The sequence below is a fragment of the Saccopteryx leptura genome, chromosome 11 (genome assembly GCF_036850995.1).
Source record: "Saccopteryx leptura isolate mSacLep1 chromosome 11, mSacLep1_pri_phased_curated, whole genome shotgun sequence".
NCBI lineage: Eukaryota > Metazoa > Chordata > Mammalia > Chiroptera > Emballonuridae > Saccopteryx > Saccopteryx leptura.
In genome coordinates this window covers 64,091,227-64,109,642 of record NC_089513.1, presented here as the reverse complement: position 1 = coordinate 64,109,642, position 18,416 = coordinate 64,091,227, and the positions used below count along the sequence as shown (strand labels likewise).

Genomic DNA, 18,416 nt, shown 5'->3' with positions numbered 1-18,416 from the left:
TTTTTCCGAAGCTGGAAACGGGGAGGCAGTCAGACAGACTCCCGCATGTGCCTGACCAGGATCCACCCGGCATGCCCACCAGGGGGCGATGCTTTGCCCCTCTGGGGTGTCACTCTGTTGCGTTCAGAGCCATTTTAATGCCTGAGGCAGAGGCCACAGAGCCATCCCCAGCGCACGGGCCATCTTTGCTCCAATGGAGCCTCGCTATGGGAGGGGAAGAGAGAGACAGAGAGGAAGGAGAGGGGGGAGGGGTGGAGAAGCAAATGGGCACCTCTCCTGTGTGCCCTGGCTGGGAATCGAACCCGGGACTCCTGCACGCCAGGCCGATGCTCTACCGCTGAGCCAACTGGCCAGGGCCACAATCTAACTTTTAAATTCTAAAGGAATTTGAAAAACACAAAGCCCAAAGTGAGTAAAATAAAGGAATAATGAAGATCTGAGCAGAAATAAATGAAACAAAGTCTTAAAAGAAACAATAAAAATTAAGATCAATGAAACCAAGAGCTGGTTCTTTGAGAAGATAAATAAGATTGACAAACCTTTAACCAGACTCATCAAGCAAAAAAGAGAGGAGACCAAAATAAAATAAGAGATGAAAGAGAAGTAACAATTGACACCAAAGAAATACAAAGAATTGTAAGAAAGTATTATGAACTATATGCCACCAAATTGAACAATCTGGACAAAACAGATAAACTTCTAGAAACATACAATCTTTCAAAACTGAATCAGGAAGAATCAGAGAATCTGAATAGACAGGTTATAGCTAGTGAAATTGAAGCAATAATCAAAAAACTCCCAACAAACAAAACTTCCAGACCAGATGGCTTCACTGGTGAATTTTACCAAAAACTCAAAGAGAATTAACACCTATCCTTCTCAAGCTATTCCAAAAAATTCAAGAGGAGGGAAGACTCCCAAGCTCATTTTATGAGGCCAGCATTATATTTATTCCAACATCAGATAAGGACACTACAAAGAAGGAAAATTTATAGGTCAATATCCCTGATGAATATAGATGCTAATATCTTCAACAAAATATTAGCAAACAGAATTCAGCAATACATTAAAGAAGTCAAACACCATGACAAAGTGGGATTTATTCTGGGGATGCAAGGTTGGTACAATATCCATAAATGAATAAACAGATACACCATATAAATCAAATGAAGGACAAAAATCATGTGTTTATATCAATAGGTGCAGAAAAAGCATTTAATAAAATCCAGCACCCATTTTTGTTAAAAAATTCTCAGCAAAGTGAGAATAGAGGGAACATAGCTTAACATTATAAAGGCCATATATGAGAAACCCACAGCCAACATCATACTCAATGGGAAAAAACTACAAGTGTTTTCTTTAAGATCAAAGACAAACCCTAGCTAAGTAACTCAGTGGACAGAGCATCATCCTGGTACACTGAAGTTGTGGGTTTGATCCTTGGTCAGGGTATATACATGAGGCCACCAATGAGTGCACAACTAAATGGAACAACTAAGTAAAACAATGAGTTGATGCCTCTCTATTTCTCTTTCTCTCCCTTTTCCCCTCTTCCCCTTCCCCCGCCTCTCTCCAAATCAATAGCAAAAATTTTTTTTTAAATAAAATCAGAACCAAGACAGAGATGCTAGCTACAACCACTCTTATTCAATATAGTACTGGAAGTCCTAGCACAGCAATCAGACAAGAAGAAGAAATAAAAGTCATCCAGATTGGAAAGAAAGAGGTAAAACTGTCATTATTGATTGATGACATGATATTGTACATAAACTGTCATTATTGATTGATGACATGATATTGTACATAGAAAACCCTAAAGTCTCTGCCAAAAAACTACTAGAGTTAATAAGTGAATTTGGCAAAGTGGCAGGATATAAAATTAATATTCAGAAATCAGTGGAATTTTTATACACCAAAAATGAACTGTCAGAAAGAGAAACTGAGGAAACAATCCCATTTATTATTGCAACAAAACAGTAAAGTACTAGGAATAGATTTAACCAAGGAGGTAAAAAAATTATACTTAGAAAATGATAAGACATTGAAAAAAAATTGAGGAAGATACTAATAAGTGGAAGCATGTACCATGTTCATGGATAGAAAGAATTAACATCATTAAAATGTCCATACTACCCAAAACAATTTATAGATTCAATGCAATTCCTATTCAAATACCAATGGTATATACTTCACAGATCTAGAACAAATATTCCAAAAATTTATATAGAACCAAAAAAGATTCCAGAGCAATCTTGAGAAAAAAGAACAAAGTTGGAGAAATCATGCTACATGATATCAAGTTATACTACAAGGCCACAGTAATCAAAACAACATGATTGGGGTATAAAAACAGGCACATAGTGAAATGGAACAGAATAGAGAGTCTAGAATTCAACCCATACCTACCTGGTCAATTAATATTTGACAAAGGAGGCAAGATTATTCAACAGGGTAAATATATGGTGTTGGAAAAATTGGACAAATACATGCAAAAAAGTAAAATTAGACCATCTTCTTACACCATACACAAGAATAAACTCAAAATGAATTAAATATTTAAATATTAGCTCTGGCTGGATAGCTCAGTTGGTTAGAGCATCGTCCTGAAGCTCAGAGGTTGCTGGTTAGACCGTTGGTCAGGGCACATATACGAACAGATCAGTGTGCCTGTCTTTCTCTCATTCCCTCCCCTCCTCTCTCTAAAATCAATAAAATACACATAAAAATGATTTAAATATTACACTAGAAACCATAAAAATCCTAGAAGAAAACATAGGCAGCAAAACCTTGACTATTTCTTGTAGCAATATTTTTTCTGATACATCTTCTTGGGCAAGAGAAACAAAAAATAAATGAATTGGACCACATCAAACTAAAAACTTTTCTCAGACCAAAGGAAACCATCAACAAAATGAAAAGATAACCTCCTGAATGGGAGAACTTATTTGCCAATACATCTAATAAAGAATTAATATCCAAAATTTATAATAAACTTATAAAATGCAACACCAGAAAAGAAACAGTCCAATTAAAAAATGTGCAGAGGCCCTGGCCGGTTGGCTCAGTGGTAGAGCGTCGGCCTGGCGTGCGGAAGTCCTGGGTTTGATTTCCGTCCAGGGCACACAGGAGAGGCGCCCATCTGCTTCTCCACCCCTCCCGCAGCCGAGGCTCCATTGGAGCATAGTTGGCCTGGGCGCCGGGGATGGCTCTATGGCCTCTGCCTCAGGCGCTAGAGTGGCTCTGGTCGCGACAGAGCGACGCCCCAGAAGGGCAGAGCATTGCCCCCTGGTGGGCGAGCTGGGTGGATCCCGGTCGGGCGCATGCGGGAGTCTGTCTGACTGCCTCCCAGTTTCCAACTTCAGAAAAATACAAAAAAAAAAAAAAAAATGAGCAAAGAACCCAAATTGACACTTTTCTAAAGAGTTAAAGAATACATATATATGGCCAATAGATATATGAAAAGATGCTCAATGTCACTAATCATCAGAAAAATGCACATCAAACCACAATGAGATATTATATGACACCTGTCAGAATGGCTATCATCAATAAATCAACAAACAGCAAATGTTGGCAAGGGTGTAGAAAAAAGGAAACCCTCCTGCACTGCTGGTGGGAGTGCAGATGGTACAGCCACTGTGGAAAGCAGTATGGAGTTTCCTCATAAAATCAAAGATAGAACTGCTTTTTGACCCAGTGATTCCACTTCTTGGAATAGTTCTAAGAATCCTGAAACATTGATTCAAAAAAATATATGCACCCCTATGTTCATTGCCACAGTATTTATAATAGCCAAGATCTGGAAACAGCCCAAGTGCCCATCAGTAGATGAGTAGATAAAAACAATGTGGTACATTTACACAATTGAATACTATGCAACCATAAAAAAGAAGGAAATCTTACCTTTTGAAACAACCGGAGAGCATTTTGCTAAGTAATATAAGCCAGTCAGAGAAAGACAAGTAACATATGATTTTACTCATATGTGGAATCTAATGAACAAAATGAACTAACAAGCAAAATAGAGATAGACTCATAACAGAGAGCAGGCTGACAGCTGTTTGGGGAGTTTCATGAGGGGTGTGGGAGGATTGGGCTAAAAGGACAAAAGAAAATAAGTCATGGACACGGACAGCAGGGTGGTGACTGCCAGGAGAAGGGCAGAGATGGAGGAGAGCAGAGGGGGCTACTGGTGGTGGACGAAGACGGAATTGGAGGTGTGAACACACAATGCAGTGTACGGAGATGCGTTGTAGAATTGGGCACCTGAAACCTGAATAATTATGTTAACCAGTGTCACCTCAATAAGCTCAATTAAAAGATAAATGAATGACTGAATGAATGAATAAAAAGAAAAAACTCTATAAATCCTAGAACAACAAATGGTGGCGACTATTATAATCATATTATAAAGTGTTCACCCATGGCCGAATTAATTGGTTCCCAATATCACAGACTTGATCATATTTACATGGTTATCATCACTCCCAGAGATCCACAAAGGGCATTCATTCATTGTAGTGTTCTTTATAATCCCAAAGAACTGGCAACAACCCAAATCAGGAGGAAAGTGAGCTAAATGAATTATGGTGCCATTGAATACTGCAGGTAAAAAAAGAATAAGTCTGACCCATGTTTCCTGAAATGGAACAGGCTCTAAGCTGTATTGTCAAAGAGGCAAGTGCGGAGCCATCACCACGGTCTCATCATTTATATTTGTAACCACATGCATAAGAACTGTTTTATTTTTTTTTTATTTTTTTTTTATTTTATTTATTAATTTTTAGAGAGGAGAGAGAGAGGGAGAAAGAGAAAGGGGGAGGAGCAGGAAGCATCAACTCCCATATGTGCCTTGACCAGGCAAGCCCGGGGTTTTGAACCGGCGACCTCAGCATTTCCAGGTCGATGCTCTATCCACTGCGCCACCACAGGTCAGGCATAAGAACTGTTTCAAAGGACACAAGGGACACTGTGAATTAGGAAGTCTAGGATGGGAGAGGGATTTCTTTTACATTGTATCTCCTTTTATAATGTCTGAGGGAAAAGTAGTCAACCTGGAGCATGTATTAATTTTACAACAAATGAAATGGTAGTATTCTGCATCTTGATGGGGTTTGCACTTCTCAGGTGCATGCATTTCTTAGAACTCATTAAATGATATACGTAAGATATGTGCATGTCATTACATGTAAATTTTACGTCCCAAACAAACCCCTATGAACAATATTAAATTTCAATCCATAATATTTACAGCTTACTTTGGCATGCATCAAAACTGAATTGGACAGCCTGACCAGGTGGTAGCGCAGTGCATAGAGCGTCGGACTGGGATGTGGAGGACCCAGGTTTGAGACCCCGAGGTTGCCAGCTTGAGCGTGGGCTCATCTGGTTTGAGCAAAAGCTCACCAGCTTGGACCCAAGGTCGCTGGCTTGAGCAAGGGGTTACTCGGTCTGCTGAAGGCCCGCAGTCAAGGCACATATGAGAAAGCAATCAATGAACAACTAAGGTCTCGCAACAAAAAACTAATAATTGATGCTTCTCATCTCTCTCTGTTCCTGTCTGTCTGTCCCTATCTATCCTTCTCTCTGACTCTCTCTCTAAAAAACAAAAACAAAAATACAACAAAAAAAAAACCTGAATTGAACAGATGGATGGGTAAAGGGACAGACAGATTGACAGACACAGGATAAAATGAGTTTAGTAGTATATTAATTATGAAATTTTGGGTATTCACAGTTAATTCTTTCAATTTTCTGTATGTTACAAATTGTTCATAATAAAATGTTGGGAAAATGCAGGATTTAAATTGTATGTCCATTTGCTTATAGTATATAAAAATTGTAGGCATATTCACAAAACTACTAGGGAATATGTAAATATGAAACTGCTACAGTGCTGTGATTGTATTTTTCAAAATTGTATTTAATACTGCTGCCATTGTGTTACAATGCAAGTGGAAATATGTGATATTTAACGGAATGATCAGGTGTCAACTGAAATAGAGACTTACATGGTCACCCCCACAGCAAAGAGCTTCTCATACTCCGCTCTAGAAGAGTAGTTGGGAATGACCTGGAAAAGAGGGACAGGAGCCAATGGGTAGGAAACGATGGGTAGGTGGTGTCAGGGGCACTGGCTCTCCCCGCTGCCCCGGGGCCAGCACCGCGCCCGGCTCCCCAGCACCCACCATCCCGTTGGTGATGACCAGCCGGGGCGCTCCAGGGCTGCTTGGGAAGAGGCCCAGTGGGTGTCCACTGTACATGACCAGGGTCTGCTCCTCTGTCATCCGCGACAAGTAGGACATTGTCAGCCAGAACTGCAGGGGAGAGCAAAGCATGGAGGGGACCCACCATGGGCCCCCGGGCACCACCCAGGCTCCCAGAGCTCCCCAGGCCTCAGCAGTCCTGCCCAGCACTCCACCCCTCCCAGCCTAGCGGCTCCCGGTGCCTCCAGGAACGCCACTCCTTCCTTCAGGACCTTCAGCATCTCCGAATTGTCACCGGTGCTGTGATCTCAGGCAGCAGGCAGGCAGAGAGCTGAGCCCTGAGTCCAGGCCAGAGGACGCGGTTGAGGGAAAGGTCTGGGCACAGGGTCCAGGCCTCATGTTCTGCGTACCTGAGCCCAGTTGCTGAACACCTGTCCATTTCCTCCATAGGTCACAAGTTCCTGGGGAAACTGTAGAAGACACGGTGTCATTTGAGATGGTGGCCTGGAAAGGGCGGGTCCCCTTCCCTGCAGTGGGCTGTATGGGGCAAAGTGGCTGACAGCCCTTTAAGGAGGGGTGGGGCAGGCCCTGGCCGATTGGCTCAGCGGTAGAGTGTCGGCCTGGCGTGCGGGGGACCCAGGTTTGATTCCTGGCCAAAGCACATAGGAGAAGCACCCATTTGCTTCTCCACCCCCCCCTCCTTCCTCTCTGTCTCTCTCTTCCCCTCCCGCAGCCAAGGCTCCATTGGAGCAAAGATGGCCCGGGCGCTGGGGATGGCTCCTTGGCCTCTGCCCCAGGCGCTCGAGTGGCTCTGGTTGCGGCAGAGCGATGCCCCGGAGGGGCAGAGCATCGCCCCCTGGTGGGCAGAGCATCGCCCCTGGAGGGCGTGCCGGGTGGATCCCGGTCGGGCGCATGCGGGAGTCTGTCTGACTGTCTCTCCCCGTTTCCAGCTTCAGAAAAATACAAAAAAAAGAAGAAGGGGTGGGGCAGAGGAAGAAGCCAGAGGGGTTAAGTCCAGGGACAGCAATCTTTGCAGGAACATCGGTCCATCTGTGACTAGGGCAAGGGCTTGGCTTGGGATGAGGGACAGAGCTAGGTCTGGGACTCAGTCTGGGGTCAATGTCAGGGGTCCACCTGTGATCAGGTTTTTGGGGCCAGGGCCACTGCTCAGGAAGCTCTCACTAGGCTGGGTAGTCAAATTCTAGGGCCATATTGCCCTCAGAGATTCACCCGCAGTACTGTCCTTCCTCAAATATGGGGCCTGAGGCACAGACTGGCTCTCCAGGAGGCGGCCCACGACAGGCTCAGGGGGCCAGGCTAACACCCGCAAGTACTGTCCTTCCTCAAATAAGGGGCCTGAGGCACAGACTGGCTCTCCAGGAGGCGGCCCACGACAGGCTCAGGGGGCCAGGCTAACACCTGCAAGTACTGTCCTTCCTCAAATAAGGGGCCTGAGGCACAGACTGGCTCTCCAGGAGGCCCACGACAGGCACAGGGGGCCAGGCTAACACCCGCAAGTACTGTCCTTCCTCAGATATGGGGCCCGAGGCACAGACTGGCTCTCCAGGAGGCGGCCCACGACAGGCTCAGGGGGCCAGGCTAACACCTGCAAGGCTATCGACACAGTCAGTGTAAAATTCATTCCTGGTTTCAAAGACTTAGTAGGAAAAACTTGTAAAATATCTGAATAATATTTTTACTGATTGCATGTTAAAATATTACAGATATAGCGGGTTAAATAAAATACAGTATTAAATCTGTTTCCTTTTACTTTTTCATGTAGCTATTAAAAAATTTAATAATACACATGTTCCTACTATACCAATGTTGATGTCCTGGTGTTGGTGCTATCTGGGAAACTGTCCTTATTTCTAAACACAAATCTTCAGTGAATTCCACACGGGTCTCACAGCACAGTTCTCAGGGACAGAGCTGGCTCCCGTGCTTCGCTTCCCCTGGCTGTTACCTGGGCCACGGCCGGGTCCAGGTTGTTCATGATCATGTGCATGATGGCCGCTGCAGCTTTTGTCCGGCAGGGGTACTGCTTCAGTGGGTAGGCCCTGCAAGGAGAGTCGAGACACCGGGTGTGACGATGGGAGGGCACCCAGGTGTGGACAGTGAGACCCACTGTCCTGCTGCCGAAGTTGCCTGGGAGCTCTCAGCCGGAACCAAGGTCAACCAGCTCTGGTGCTCACACATGCTTTGCACCCCTCCCCCCCTCCTAGGTCCAGGTCACTCGGCTCCATTCCACCCTGGGCCGCCCTCCCTCCCTTCTCGGCGGGCTCCAACTGGGAGAATGATGACGTTGAAGCAAAGCGTGTATCTACTTTCCAGGAGCCTCTACTCTGGGCGCAGTTTATTCTTTCTTTCACACCGTCTGTGCCCCTGGGCACCAATTCTAGAGCCGGTACCAGGCATCAGGCTCCAACAGGAGAGAGGAAGTGTGGTTCCTGCTTTATTGGGTTCATTACATTCCCTGGAGAGGTCCCACACAAGTCTGGGCTTCTGGCACATCTAAGAGCAAGGATGCGTACTGAGTGTGACCTCTGGGCGGGGCAGTGGCATCTGGGAACTGGGATGGGCAGGTCCCCCTGCCCCACCCCAGACTGCTGCTGTGCAGTGACACCTGGGAACTGTGACAGGCAGAGCCTCCTGCCCCACCCCAGACTGCTGCTGTGCAGTGGCATCTGGGAACTGGGACAGGCAGATCCTGCCCCACCCCAGACTGCTGCCGTGCAGTGACACCTGGGAACTGGGACAGACAGGTCCCCCTGCCCCACCCCAGACTGCTGCTGTGCAGTGACACCTGGGAACTGAGACAGGTACACCCTCCTGCCCCACCCCAGACTGCTGCTGTGCAGTGGCATCTGGGAACTGTGACAGGCAGATCCCCCTGCCCCACCCCAGACTGCTGCTGTGCAGTGGCATCTGGGAACTGTGACAGGCAGAGCCTCCTGCCCCACCCCAGACTGCTGCTGTGCAGTGACATCTGGGAACTGGGACAGGCAGGTCCCCCTGCCCCACCCCAGACTGCTGCTGTGCAGTGACATCTGGGAACTGGGACAGGCAGGTCCCCCTGCCCCACCCCAGACTGCTGCTGTGCAGTGGCATCTGGGAACTGTGACAGGCAGATCCCCCTGCCCCACCCCAGACTGCTGCTGTGCGGTGACATCTGGGAACTGTGACAGGCAGGTCCCCCTGCCCCACCCCAGACTGCTGCTGTGCGGTGACATCTGGGAACTGGGACAGGCAGATCCCCCTGCCCCACCCCAGACTGCTGCTGTGCAGTGACATCTGGGAACTGTGACAGGCAGAGCCCCCTGCCCCACCCCAGACTGCTGCTGTGCGGTGGCATCTGGGAACTGGGACGGGCAGATCCCCCTGCCCCACCCCAGACTGCTGCTGTGCAGTGGCATCTGGGAACTGTGACAGGCAGAGCCTCCTGCCCCACCCCAGACTGCTGCTGTGCAGTGGCATCTGGGAACTGGGACAGGCAGGTCCCCCTGCCCCACCCCAGACTGCTGCTGTGCCGTGACATCTGGGAACTGGGACGGGCAGATCCCCCTGCCCCACCCCAGACTGCTGCTGTGCGGTGACATCTGGGAACTGGGACGGGCAGATCCCCCTGCCCCACCCCAGACTGCTGCTGTGCAACATGGGGCGAAGCCCAGCCACTCAGGTTCGCAGGGTCGCCAGGACTGTGCACAATTCAGCACGATGGCGAGCCTGGGCTATTTGAAGACACTGGCCGAGCCACCCTCTAAATCTCTCCTTACCCTCTGGCAAGACAACAGAACACGGGGTTTAGAAAGGGATTTTGTATACAGTTTGGCTCCAGAATTTGACAGTGGGCCAGAGGAACCCATCTGATTAGGATTGCCCCATCTTCTGACCAGTTTGGGGGGCGTCAGCTGTAGTCTGCAGAGCCCCACAGGTGATAACACTGCCACCTCCTTTCTCTGTGTGAGGGGCATCGACTCAGCACGCTACATCTATGGCCACCTAGTATAGACAGCCAGCCTCAATTTCCCTTCCCTGCTGACTCTGCGGGGCTCCTGACCTCTGGCGTGATCCCTCCGAGGTCTCTCTCTTTCCACTCAGGCTTCCTCTGAAGCTGCACCCGCCAGCACTCACCTCATTTCAAGGCGGGGGCAGAACCGGTACATGTAGATGTGCCCGTACAGTCGCAGCTCCTGGGCAAATTCAGGGGCCAGCAGCTCCTGGACATCCGGGGGGAAGTACCGTAGGGCGTTCCTCAGCGCCAGCTGGAGAAGGAGAGTGGTCAGGGGCAGCAGGGGTGGCGGCTCCAGGCCACGCATCTCACAGCTTCCGTGAAGATCCATCCTACCCCGCCTGGATTTGTCCGTGCCGTTCAGAAACCTGTGGTTCTGCCCAGAGACTGCCGAGTTCTCAGCCTGGGTCCATCTACAACGTCACCTCCTGCATGAAGCCTTCCCAAGAAAAGCTTTGTGTACTGGGGACCAGGCTGCTTAACTCCAGGCAAGGACCAGACGGGGCCCTGCCCTGAGGTTTGTGCCTACATGGGAGACGCGGAATCAAAGGGAGTGAGAAGAGACCTGCCAGGAGCCCACGGGCCCCGCGAACGAGTGCAGAGAAGCACTTGACCCCAGTGCCCAACTGGGCGAATAGCCTGACGTTATACTTGCAGCTCTGGGACTGAGATCCTGCCAGATCCAGGAAGGTCTGGTCCACAATCGAGAGCCAGAAAGAGGAGAAGTCTTCTAAGAGCTCTTGATCCAACTAAGGAAAGGAGCCCAAACTGCCACATTCTCCTCCAACCCTATCGCTCCTCTCTAGACTTCCCTGATGATTTTAGTCTTGCTCCAGGGTCTTCGCACTTACTCATCCAAGGAGCGAGATGAGGAAGGCCTGGTTTAACTGTGTCAAATGCTTTTTTGCAACGTTGTTCAGATAACTAGTAACTCATAAACACAACAAAGTTTTCTATCAAAATTAGCAGGTTTGGGATTGTGTGAGTTAGTAGAAATGACTCAGCTATTATATGAAATGTATTTAAAGACTGTAAGAAATTTAATCTATTCTAAAATGATCTGTTGTGCCATAAATATAAAGGGGGTATATATTTCCCGAATCCTAAATAGAACACAAAATCTATTTGCCTATTTCCCCTGTATAAGATTTTATCACTATTGAATTTTTCATTACTTCATGATTTAGCCTAGACATGTCTTACTATGAATTGTTCTACATCAAGTATAAACTATGTCTTTTTAGCTGCAATTTTGTTTGTACTTAATTTAGGAAAATTGTCTTCTTTTCCACTTTTGTTCAATAACTTTATCCCCTATGTCCAGAGTTACAAAATAGGCATGTAGTAATTATTTCTTGGGTGAAAACATTTAAAAAGAAGCAGCTCTATTTGCTAGCCTGCATTCAATACTCCCAAGTTTCAGATGGGGAGTAGTTTTCAGCATTAAGATGAAAAAAACTGGTGTTCGGACAGATTTTGGGAGTTGCCCAAGGCGTTGCAACAGGCCTGGGCAGGCCTAGGGAATGACCCTAGTTCCCAGGGACCCTGGGAACCTCAGCAGGGCAGGAGGCTCAGTGAGTGCAGGCTGGCGGAGGGATGTTGTCAGCCACCTCCGTACAAGCATAGAACAGTAGGCGCAGCTGAATCTGGGCCTGGCCCTGCTACCTGCTCGCTGTGTGAGCTTGGGCAGGTCATCCCTGTCCCAGTTTCCTCATCTTTCATCACGGTCGACTGGGCAGTGTAGTTGAAAGGATTAAACGAGACAGTTCAGCCTGACCAGGCAGTGGCGCAGTGGATAGAGCGTCGGACTGGGATGCAGAGGACCCAGGTTTAAGACCCCGACGTCGCCAGCTTGAGCGCGGGTTCATCTAGCTTGAGCAAAAAGCTCACCAGCTTGGACCTAAGATCGCTGGCTCGAGCAAGGGGTCACTCGGTCTGCTGAAGGCCTGCGGTCAAGGCACATATAAGAAAGCAATCAATGAACAACTAAGGTGTTGCAAAGAGAAACTGATGATTGATGCTTCTCATCTCTCTCTGTTCCTATCTGTCTGTACCTATCTATCCCTCATCTATCCTTCTCTCTGATGACTCCCTTTCTGTCCCTGTAAAAAAATAATAATAATAATAAAAATAACTGAGACAGTACACACTGCCCAGCATGCAGAGCCAGACCTCTATCCACCTGGTCTTTCAAGACCCAGGCTCTGGGGAGCAGTTCTTGCTTCCTGCCCATGCCCAGCTTTGCAACTCCCTTGTTTTCAGGCTGCAGTTTAATGCCATATGCCACCATGGAGAGCTAGTGGAAGCCCCACATGGGAATTCACACTCAGTGGGGGAGAGGGGGTATTCAGCTGGCATGCCATTCAGGTAATACCAACACAAGTGCTTCTGCTCCCACATCTCAGTGCACACCAGAGGGCACGCTGCCCAGCACAGGGTCGGAGGGACTCCCACGGGCGAGGCTGGGGCCTGCTGATGGATGATGCATGGGACGAGTGGGTTCTCATTAGTGAAACAAGACATATTCAAGACACATAAGTTGGGTAGAATATTCTAGATACCTCTCCACCCCCCACCTTGCCTAACAAGCTCAGTGGTCTTTTTTTCTTAGATCCAAAGGATTAATTCATATAAGCAGAATAATGGACCCGAAAGATGTCCTAGCCTAGTCCTAACCCCTGGAACCTGTGAATATGTTACATTATATGGCAAATGAGACTTTACAAAATAAGATTAAATGCAGGTGTTTGAGATGGGAAAACATCCTGCATTACTCAGGTGGGCCCAGTGTAAACACAAGAGTCCTTGTAAGAAGGAAGCACAGGGTCAGAGTCAGAAACACAGATTTGAGTTTGCTGGGCTGGTGGCTGTGAGGATGGAGGAAGAGGCCAGGGGCCGAGGAACACAGAAGTCCAGGAGGTCCGGATGCTCCAGGAGCTGGAAAAGGCGCAGAAACAGGTTCTCCCCGGGGGCCTCTGGAAGGAACCAGCCTGGCTGCGTTTATTTACTTATTTTTAACTTGATATTTTATAATATATGTAATGCTACTAAAGGTACATTATAAACTTTTAAAACATGTAAACATAAACCAGGACCATCTGATATGTCACATTTGAGCCCCCAGATGAGAGTCACGATACTCAGGAAGAGAGCAAAGGAACAGATATGGTTTCAATATCAGGGTCTTTCCACTAATATTTCTTGCTTTTAGCCCAGTGAAACCCATTTCAGATTTCCGACACCCAGAATCGCAGGATGAGAGATTTGGGCTGTCTTAGCCACTGAGCCTGTGGAGACTGGTTCCAGGAGCCCTAGGAAACTAACAAGATGGAGACAGAACTGTCTCCTGGAAGTTATTTCTGCCAGGACCAAACATTTCCTGCTCGGTGGCTGGTTACCTACGCGGATACCAGCTGCTGACTTTTAGCTCCCAAAACGGTGTGTGTGTGTGTGTGTGTGTGTGTGTGTGTGTGTGTGTGTGTGTGTGTGTGTGAGAGAGAGAGAGAGAGAGAGAGAGAGAGAGAGAATTTGGCCTGTGCCTTCCTTTCATTCTAACCTGGCAGTGATCCTATGGGGCAAACCTCACCCACTTGGAAGGTTTTGACTATTTCTGTACAATGACATCCATAATCCAAATTGGTTCAGCCTTGTTTGAATCAACCCCACCCCTGTACCCCTCTAACCCAGCCCTATTAGGGCCCTTAGCCAGCTCTGGTCTAAACTGGAGCCAGACTTCCTGAGTTCAAACTGTGGCTCAGGCAGGGAGCCTCCCCGGAGAGACTACAGTGCTCCTCCCTTCTAAGCCTCAGTCTGCACCGGAGTGTCTGCTGCAGAGCGCACGCATGCACGCGCGCATGTGTACACACACACACACACACAACACACACCCTGCACACACACCCTGTCCCCCGGAGCTCCCAACCCCTCTCTGCAAACTGCGTGTGCGCTGACGGCATGTACCTCATAGGGCTGTCTTGGGGACTAACTGGACTGGCATACCTAGAGCAGTGTCTGGCACCCCTCCGTGCCATGCCCTGTGCTCACCTACCACACACATGGCCCTCTGCGCTGCCAACTGCTTGCTCCAGACCACCCGCCGCTGTGGGAACTCGGCAGAAACCTCTACACTCTCTGGGAGAGTATTGCTAAGCAGCAGGTCACTTCTCCACCCAGAAATCTTCATAAGCTCCCCATTACTCATCTGATAAAGTCATGAGTCCTCTATAATAAAAAATAAAAAAAAAATGGTGACTCAGGGAGATGAAGTGGTGGAACTTACACTTTTATAATATTTAACTTGCTTATCCCATAAAGTGACTTTTCAAAGGTTATGTCAAAAGTCAAAGAAACATATAAAAATTTAAATAAAAATATAGAAAACGAGCCAAAGGGAAAGTATCAAGGGGCCGCTGCTGAAGCTGCTACTGGGCTTGTAAACTGCCTCGGAAACACCCTCGCGCTTCTCCACGGAGAGATAGCTCCCACAGAGAATACTTCCGGGACTGCATGTGTAGTTTTCCCCCACACCGGCCAAGTAAGTCTCTGACACCACCAGTTGGGTGTCCTACAAGTCAACTCAATCCTAACACTGTTTACCTGACCCCACAGATCCAGGGGTCAAGCCACATGACTGCCCTTCCACACACATTACAGACGCCAACTGCGAGTCCAGGTTGTCACCTTACTTCTCACCAACCAGCCATAAATCGGGATTCCCACGACCCCCTCCAAGGGTGTGATAATTTGCTAGAGTGGCTCACAGAATTCAGGGAAACACCATACTTACTGGTTTGTTAAATAATAAAAGATATGAAAAAGGCTACAGGAGGAAAAACCAGATGGAGAGATAGATACACAGGGCGAGGTCTGGGGCAGGGTTGTGAAGCTTCTGCGCCCTCCCGGAAGCCCCCACTCTTCGGGTTCGACTTCAGCACATGGGTGTGATTAATGATTAATTCATTACCCAACCCCTATCCTCTCTCTGGAGTATGGTGGTACGGCTGAAAATCTCAATCGTTTCAAATCGTGGCTTGGTGTTTCTAGCGACCAGCCCTCATCCAGGAGCCCGCCTAGAGTGACCTCCTTAGAACAAAAGATGCTGCTAGCTCCTATCACCTAGGAAACTTCAACTTATATAGGAGATCTGTGTTAGGAACTGTGGGACTTAAAATCAAATATTAGCAGGAAGGGTGGGGGGGAAGGTAGGTAAAGATAAATGCGGAAGGCTGGCCAACCGCGGCACCCAGACAGGAGAATCTAGCCTCTTCAACAGCTCAAACTCCCCAAATCAAGTCGCCCCTTCTCCAAGGGCTTTGCGGTCTTCAGGACAATAACAACAAACACGGGCAAAGCTGAGGTTGCCCTTGCGCCTCAGCTCCCAGGCCTCTCAGCACAAGATGCCGTGGGAGCTGATTGCCAGCACAGAACCACCAGGTGTCACCTGAGATGTGCCGCTGGTGGAGCCCTTCACGCCCTCTTTGTCAAAGGTCAAGGCATTGGTGGCCAGCAGGGAGTTGACCGAGTGGGAGAAAACAAGAACCTTTGCTTTGACACAGCGGAGCTGGGCCAGATAAGGCAAGCGATGACGATGACGGCTTGGAAAGGGGTGAGAAGAGAGGGGCGGAGCTCCCCGCCCCCACCCTTCCCCAAGGCCCTCTCTTCCCAGCCTCCCTGCAGCTCCCCGCTCCCACCGCTCCGCAGCGCCCCCCAGGGCTCCATTGTCTCCTTTGTGGGGGGCACTTGCAGAAAGTGTAGGGGCCCTCGAAGGGTAGCAGTCTTTGTCCCCGGTGGGGTGCGGGAATTCCTCTCTAAATCTGTGTGCTTAATACGTTCTACTTTCCCCGGACTGTTCCTGAAATTGTTGAGTAATTTTTGAGTCAAGACAGTGGAGGAGAAAATTGTTGATACAACTGTGTATTTCATTTCATCTGGTCACCTCTATTCCCATGTGTTGTAATTGTCTTCATCCCCACCTTACAGAGGAGACAAGCTGGTCCCCAAAGGGTCAGTGACTTACCTGAGGTGCTGGCTGGAGGGACTGTGGGAGATCAAGCAGGGGTGAATGGCCTCCCCGCCACTCTCACTGGTAACACCCCTACCCTCCACCCCTGCTCTAGTGTCTTCGTTAGGGTTCTAGCCGGGAAGCTGCAGACTCATCTGAAGATTTGGGGGGGGGAGAGTGTCCCCCCATAAACGGATACAGGAGTTGACCGACTACCGGTTAGAACATTAAAGTTCTGTCTGAGTCTGGGTCAGGAAGGTGCATGTTCCCCTGCTGTGCTTTGGGGGCACTTGACGCTGACTCCAGTCCTCCTTGGACTTGAGGCATCACAGTACCTCCACTTACTGGCTGGGTGACCTTGAGCTTCAGGGTCCTTGTAAATGGAGACCATAGTACCATACCCAAGGTGGTCATGGGGAGAAAATGAGGGATGTGGGGTGTTACGAAGTCTGGCACACAGCCCCCCCACACACACACACCCTCACGGGGAGCTCCTGGAGACCCTGGCTTCAGCTCCTGCAGACAGAGTAGGAAGTAGGGCATACCCACCCAGACCACCCATAGGGTGGCAAAGAGTCCCAGCAGGAATGGGGCTCAACCTCTTACCTTCTCCTCCGCAGGGCTGAGGCCAGGGGTCCTGACTGGGGCATGTGGCACCCCAGCCCAGCGTCCCTGGTTCTCCGGAAGGGGCCGCAGGGGCAGGCCAGAGCACAGCTCCTGGAGGCTAGACATGTCTGGCCGAGACTGAGGTGGAGGCTGGCTCTATGGGAAGGCCAGGGAGAGACTGGGCAGTCCAGGTCTGGCTGGGAGGGAACCTCCAGCCCCAGAGCCACCTCCTCCAGCCCCTCATTGGGCCGAGGGCCTACAGAAGGAGACATGTGCAGGTTATAGAGTCACTGGCCACTGGGCCGACCAGAGGGGACAGGGGCAGTGTTCTAGGGAGAAGCAGGCTTCGTACACAGGAGAGGGCTAGGTGAGGGTTCATTTGTCCTGTTAGTGGGGCTTGAGTGGGTTGTGATTCTAGGATATGACTTTGGGTGCTAGTATGGCTCTATTGGGGTTTCTATTGGGTTCTCTATTGAACCAGGTACAGAGTGAGGCATGGATGTAGAAAGCAGGCATTGCCCATTATACCCCTTTCCTGGGCCATGTGTGTGTGTGTGTGTGTGTGTGTGTGTGTGTGTGTGTGTTGGGCGGTGACAAACCTTGCAGGAGCCCACCCAGCAGCATGAGTACCCTCCTCTGCTTCTACCTTGGGGCATGCTATTTCACCCCTTCCCAGAGTTCTATGGAGGGCCTGCCTAGAGATGGTCCTCATCCCCAGTTTCATTACTGACTCTGTGAGAAAGGGCCCCTCGCTCCTCCTTAGCCCTGTGCTATGGATGGGAAACTGAGGCCTGGTCTCCCTCACACAGCCAGGAAGTAGCTGCAGTGGAATCCCAGTGGTCCGGGGAAGCTGCACACTGAGGTGTGAGCCACCCAGAGACAAAGGTTCCCAGCAGGAATGGGGCTCAACTTCTTACCTTTTCCTTTGCAGGGCTTGAGGCCAGGGGTCTTGACTGGTGCATGAGGTATCCTAGCCCAACATCCCCAGCTCAGATTCTGACCAGTCCTGTGGCCTTGGGACATGTGCCAGTATACACAAGTGGGTGTTAATTAACCACTCAGGCTGCAGGAGCAAAAATCGATTATGTCACCACCCACCGCAGGGCCTGCACTGGAGAATGGAAAGAGCAGCTAACACCGGCCAAGGACTCACTCTGCTGAGTATACCACTGGAGCCAGTTCACCTCGTCCTCTTACGGCCTGTTGGCTTCACTGTTCCATCGTATGAATGTGGAAACTGGGGTCTGGAGAGGTGACAGGACTTGCCCAAGGCCATACGATTAGTCACAGGTGGAGCTAGGACTTAGACCATTGGAACTCGGAGGTCTGGCTGTAGCCCTTTGCTCAGCTAGTCTCGCTCTGGCCAGAGCAGTGAGTGTGCTGTTCTTGGGGTCCTCACCAGCAGAGAGGCTGCTTCCCGGGGGAAGCAAGCAGAAACACACTTTTGTGTGCTGTCTGTTGGGCAGATAAAATATATTATGCTCACTTTGTTAAAGATGGTGTTGCCCACGTGGAAGCCTGTCGCCCAGGTGATATTAATGTGTGTTGAGGGCAGGCTGTGGGAAGGCAGGATCCTTGTAGCCTGGGGTTT

At 49.1% G+C, this 18,416-nt stretch overlaps 1 protein-coding gene across 1 annotated transcript in view; it reads right to left on the bottom strand.

Moving 5' to 3' along the window:
* The window catches only part of UROC1 (urocanate hydratase 1), a 54,135-nt gene extending 36,298 nt beyond the window's left edge, over window positions 1-17,837 (bottom strand). Inside the window, exons 1-7 of the mRNA XM_066352970.1 lie at window positions 17,743-17,837; window positions 16,826-17,081; window positions 10,341-10,471; window positions 8,173-8,266; window positions 6,617-6,676; window positions 6,189-6,317; window positions 6,012-6,073 (exon numbers count right to left, since the gene is read on the bottom strand). Coding sequence (XP_066209067.1) covers window positions 6,012-6,073; window positions 6,189-6,317; window positions 6,617-6,676; window positions 8,173-8,266; window positions 10,341-10,471; window positions 16,826-16,951 — 602 coding nt within the window. The 5' untranslated portion in view covers window positions 16,952-17,081; window positions 17,743-17,837. The remainder of the gene's footprint in view (window positions 1-6,011; window positions 6,074-6,188; window positions 6,318-6,616; window positions 6,677-8,172; window positions 8,267-10,340; window positions 10,472-16,825; window positions 17,082-17,742) is intronic.
* Window positions 17,838-18,416: the final 579 nt, after the last annotated feature.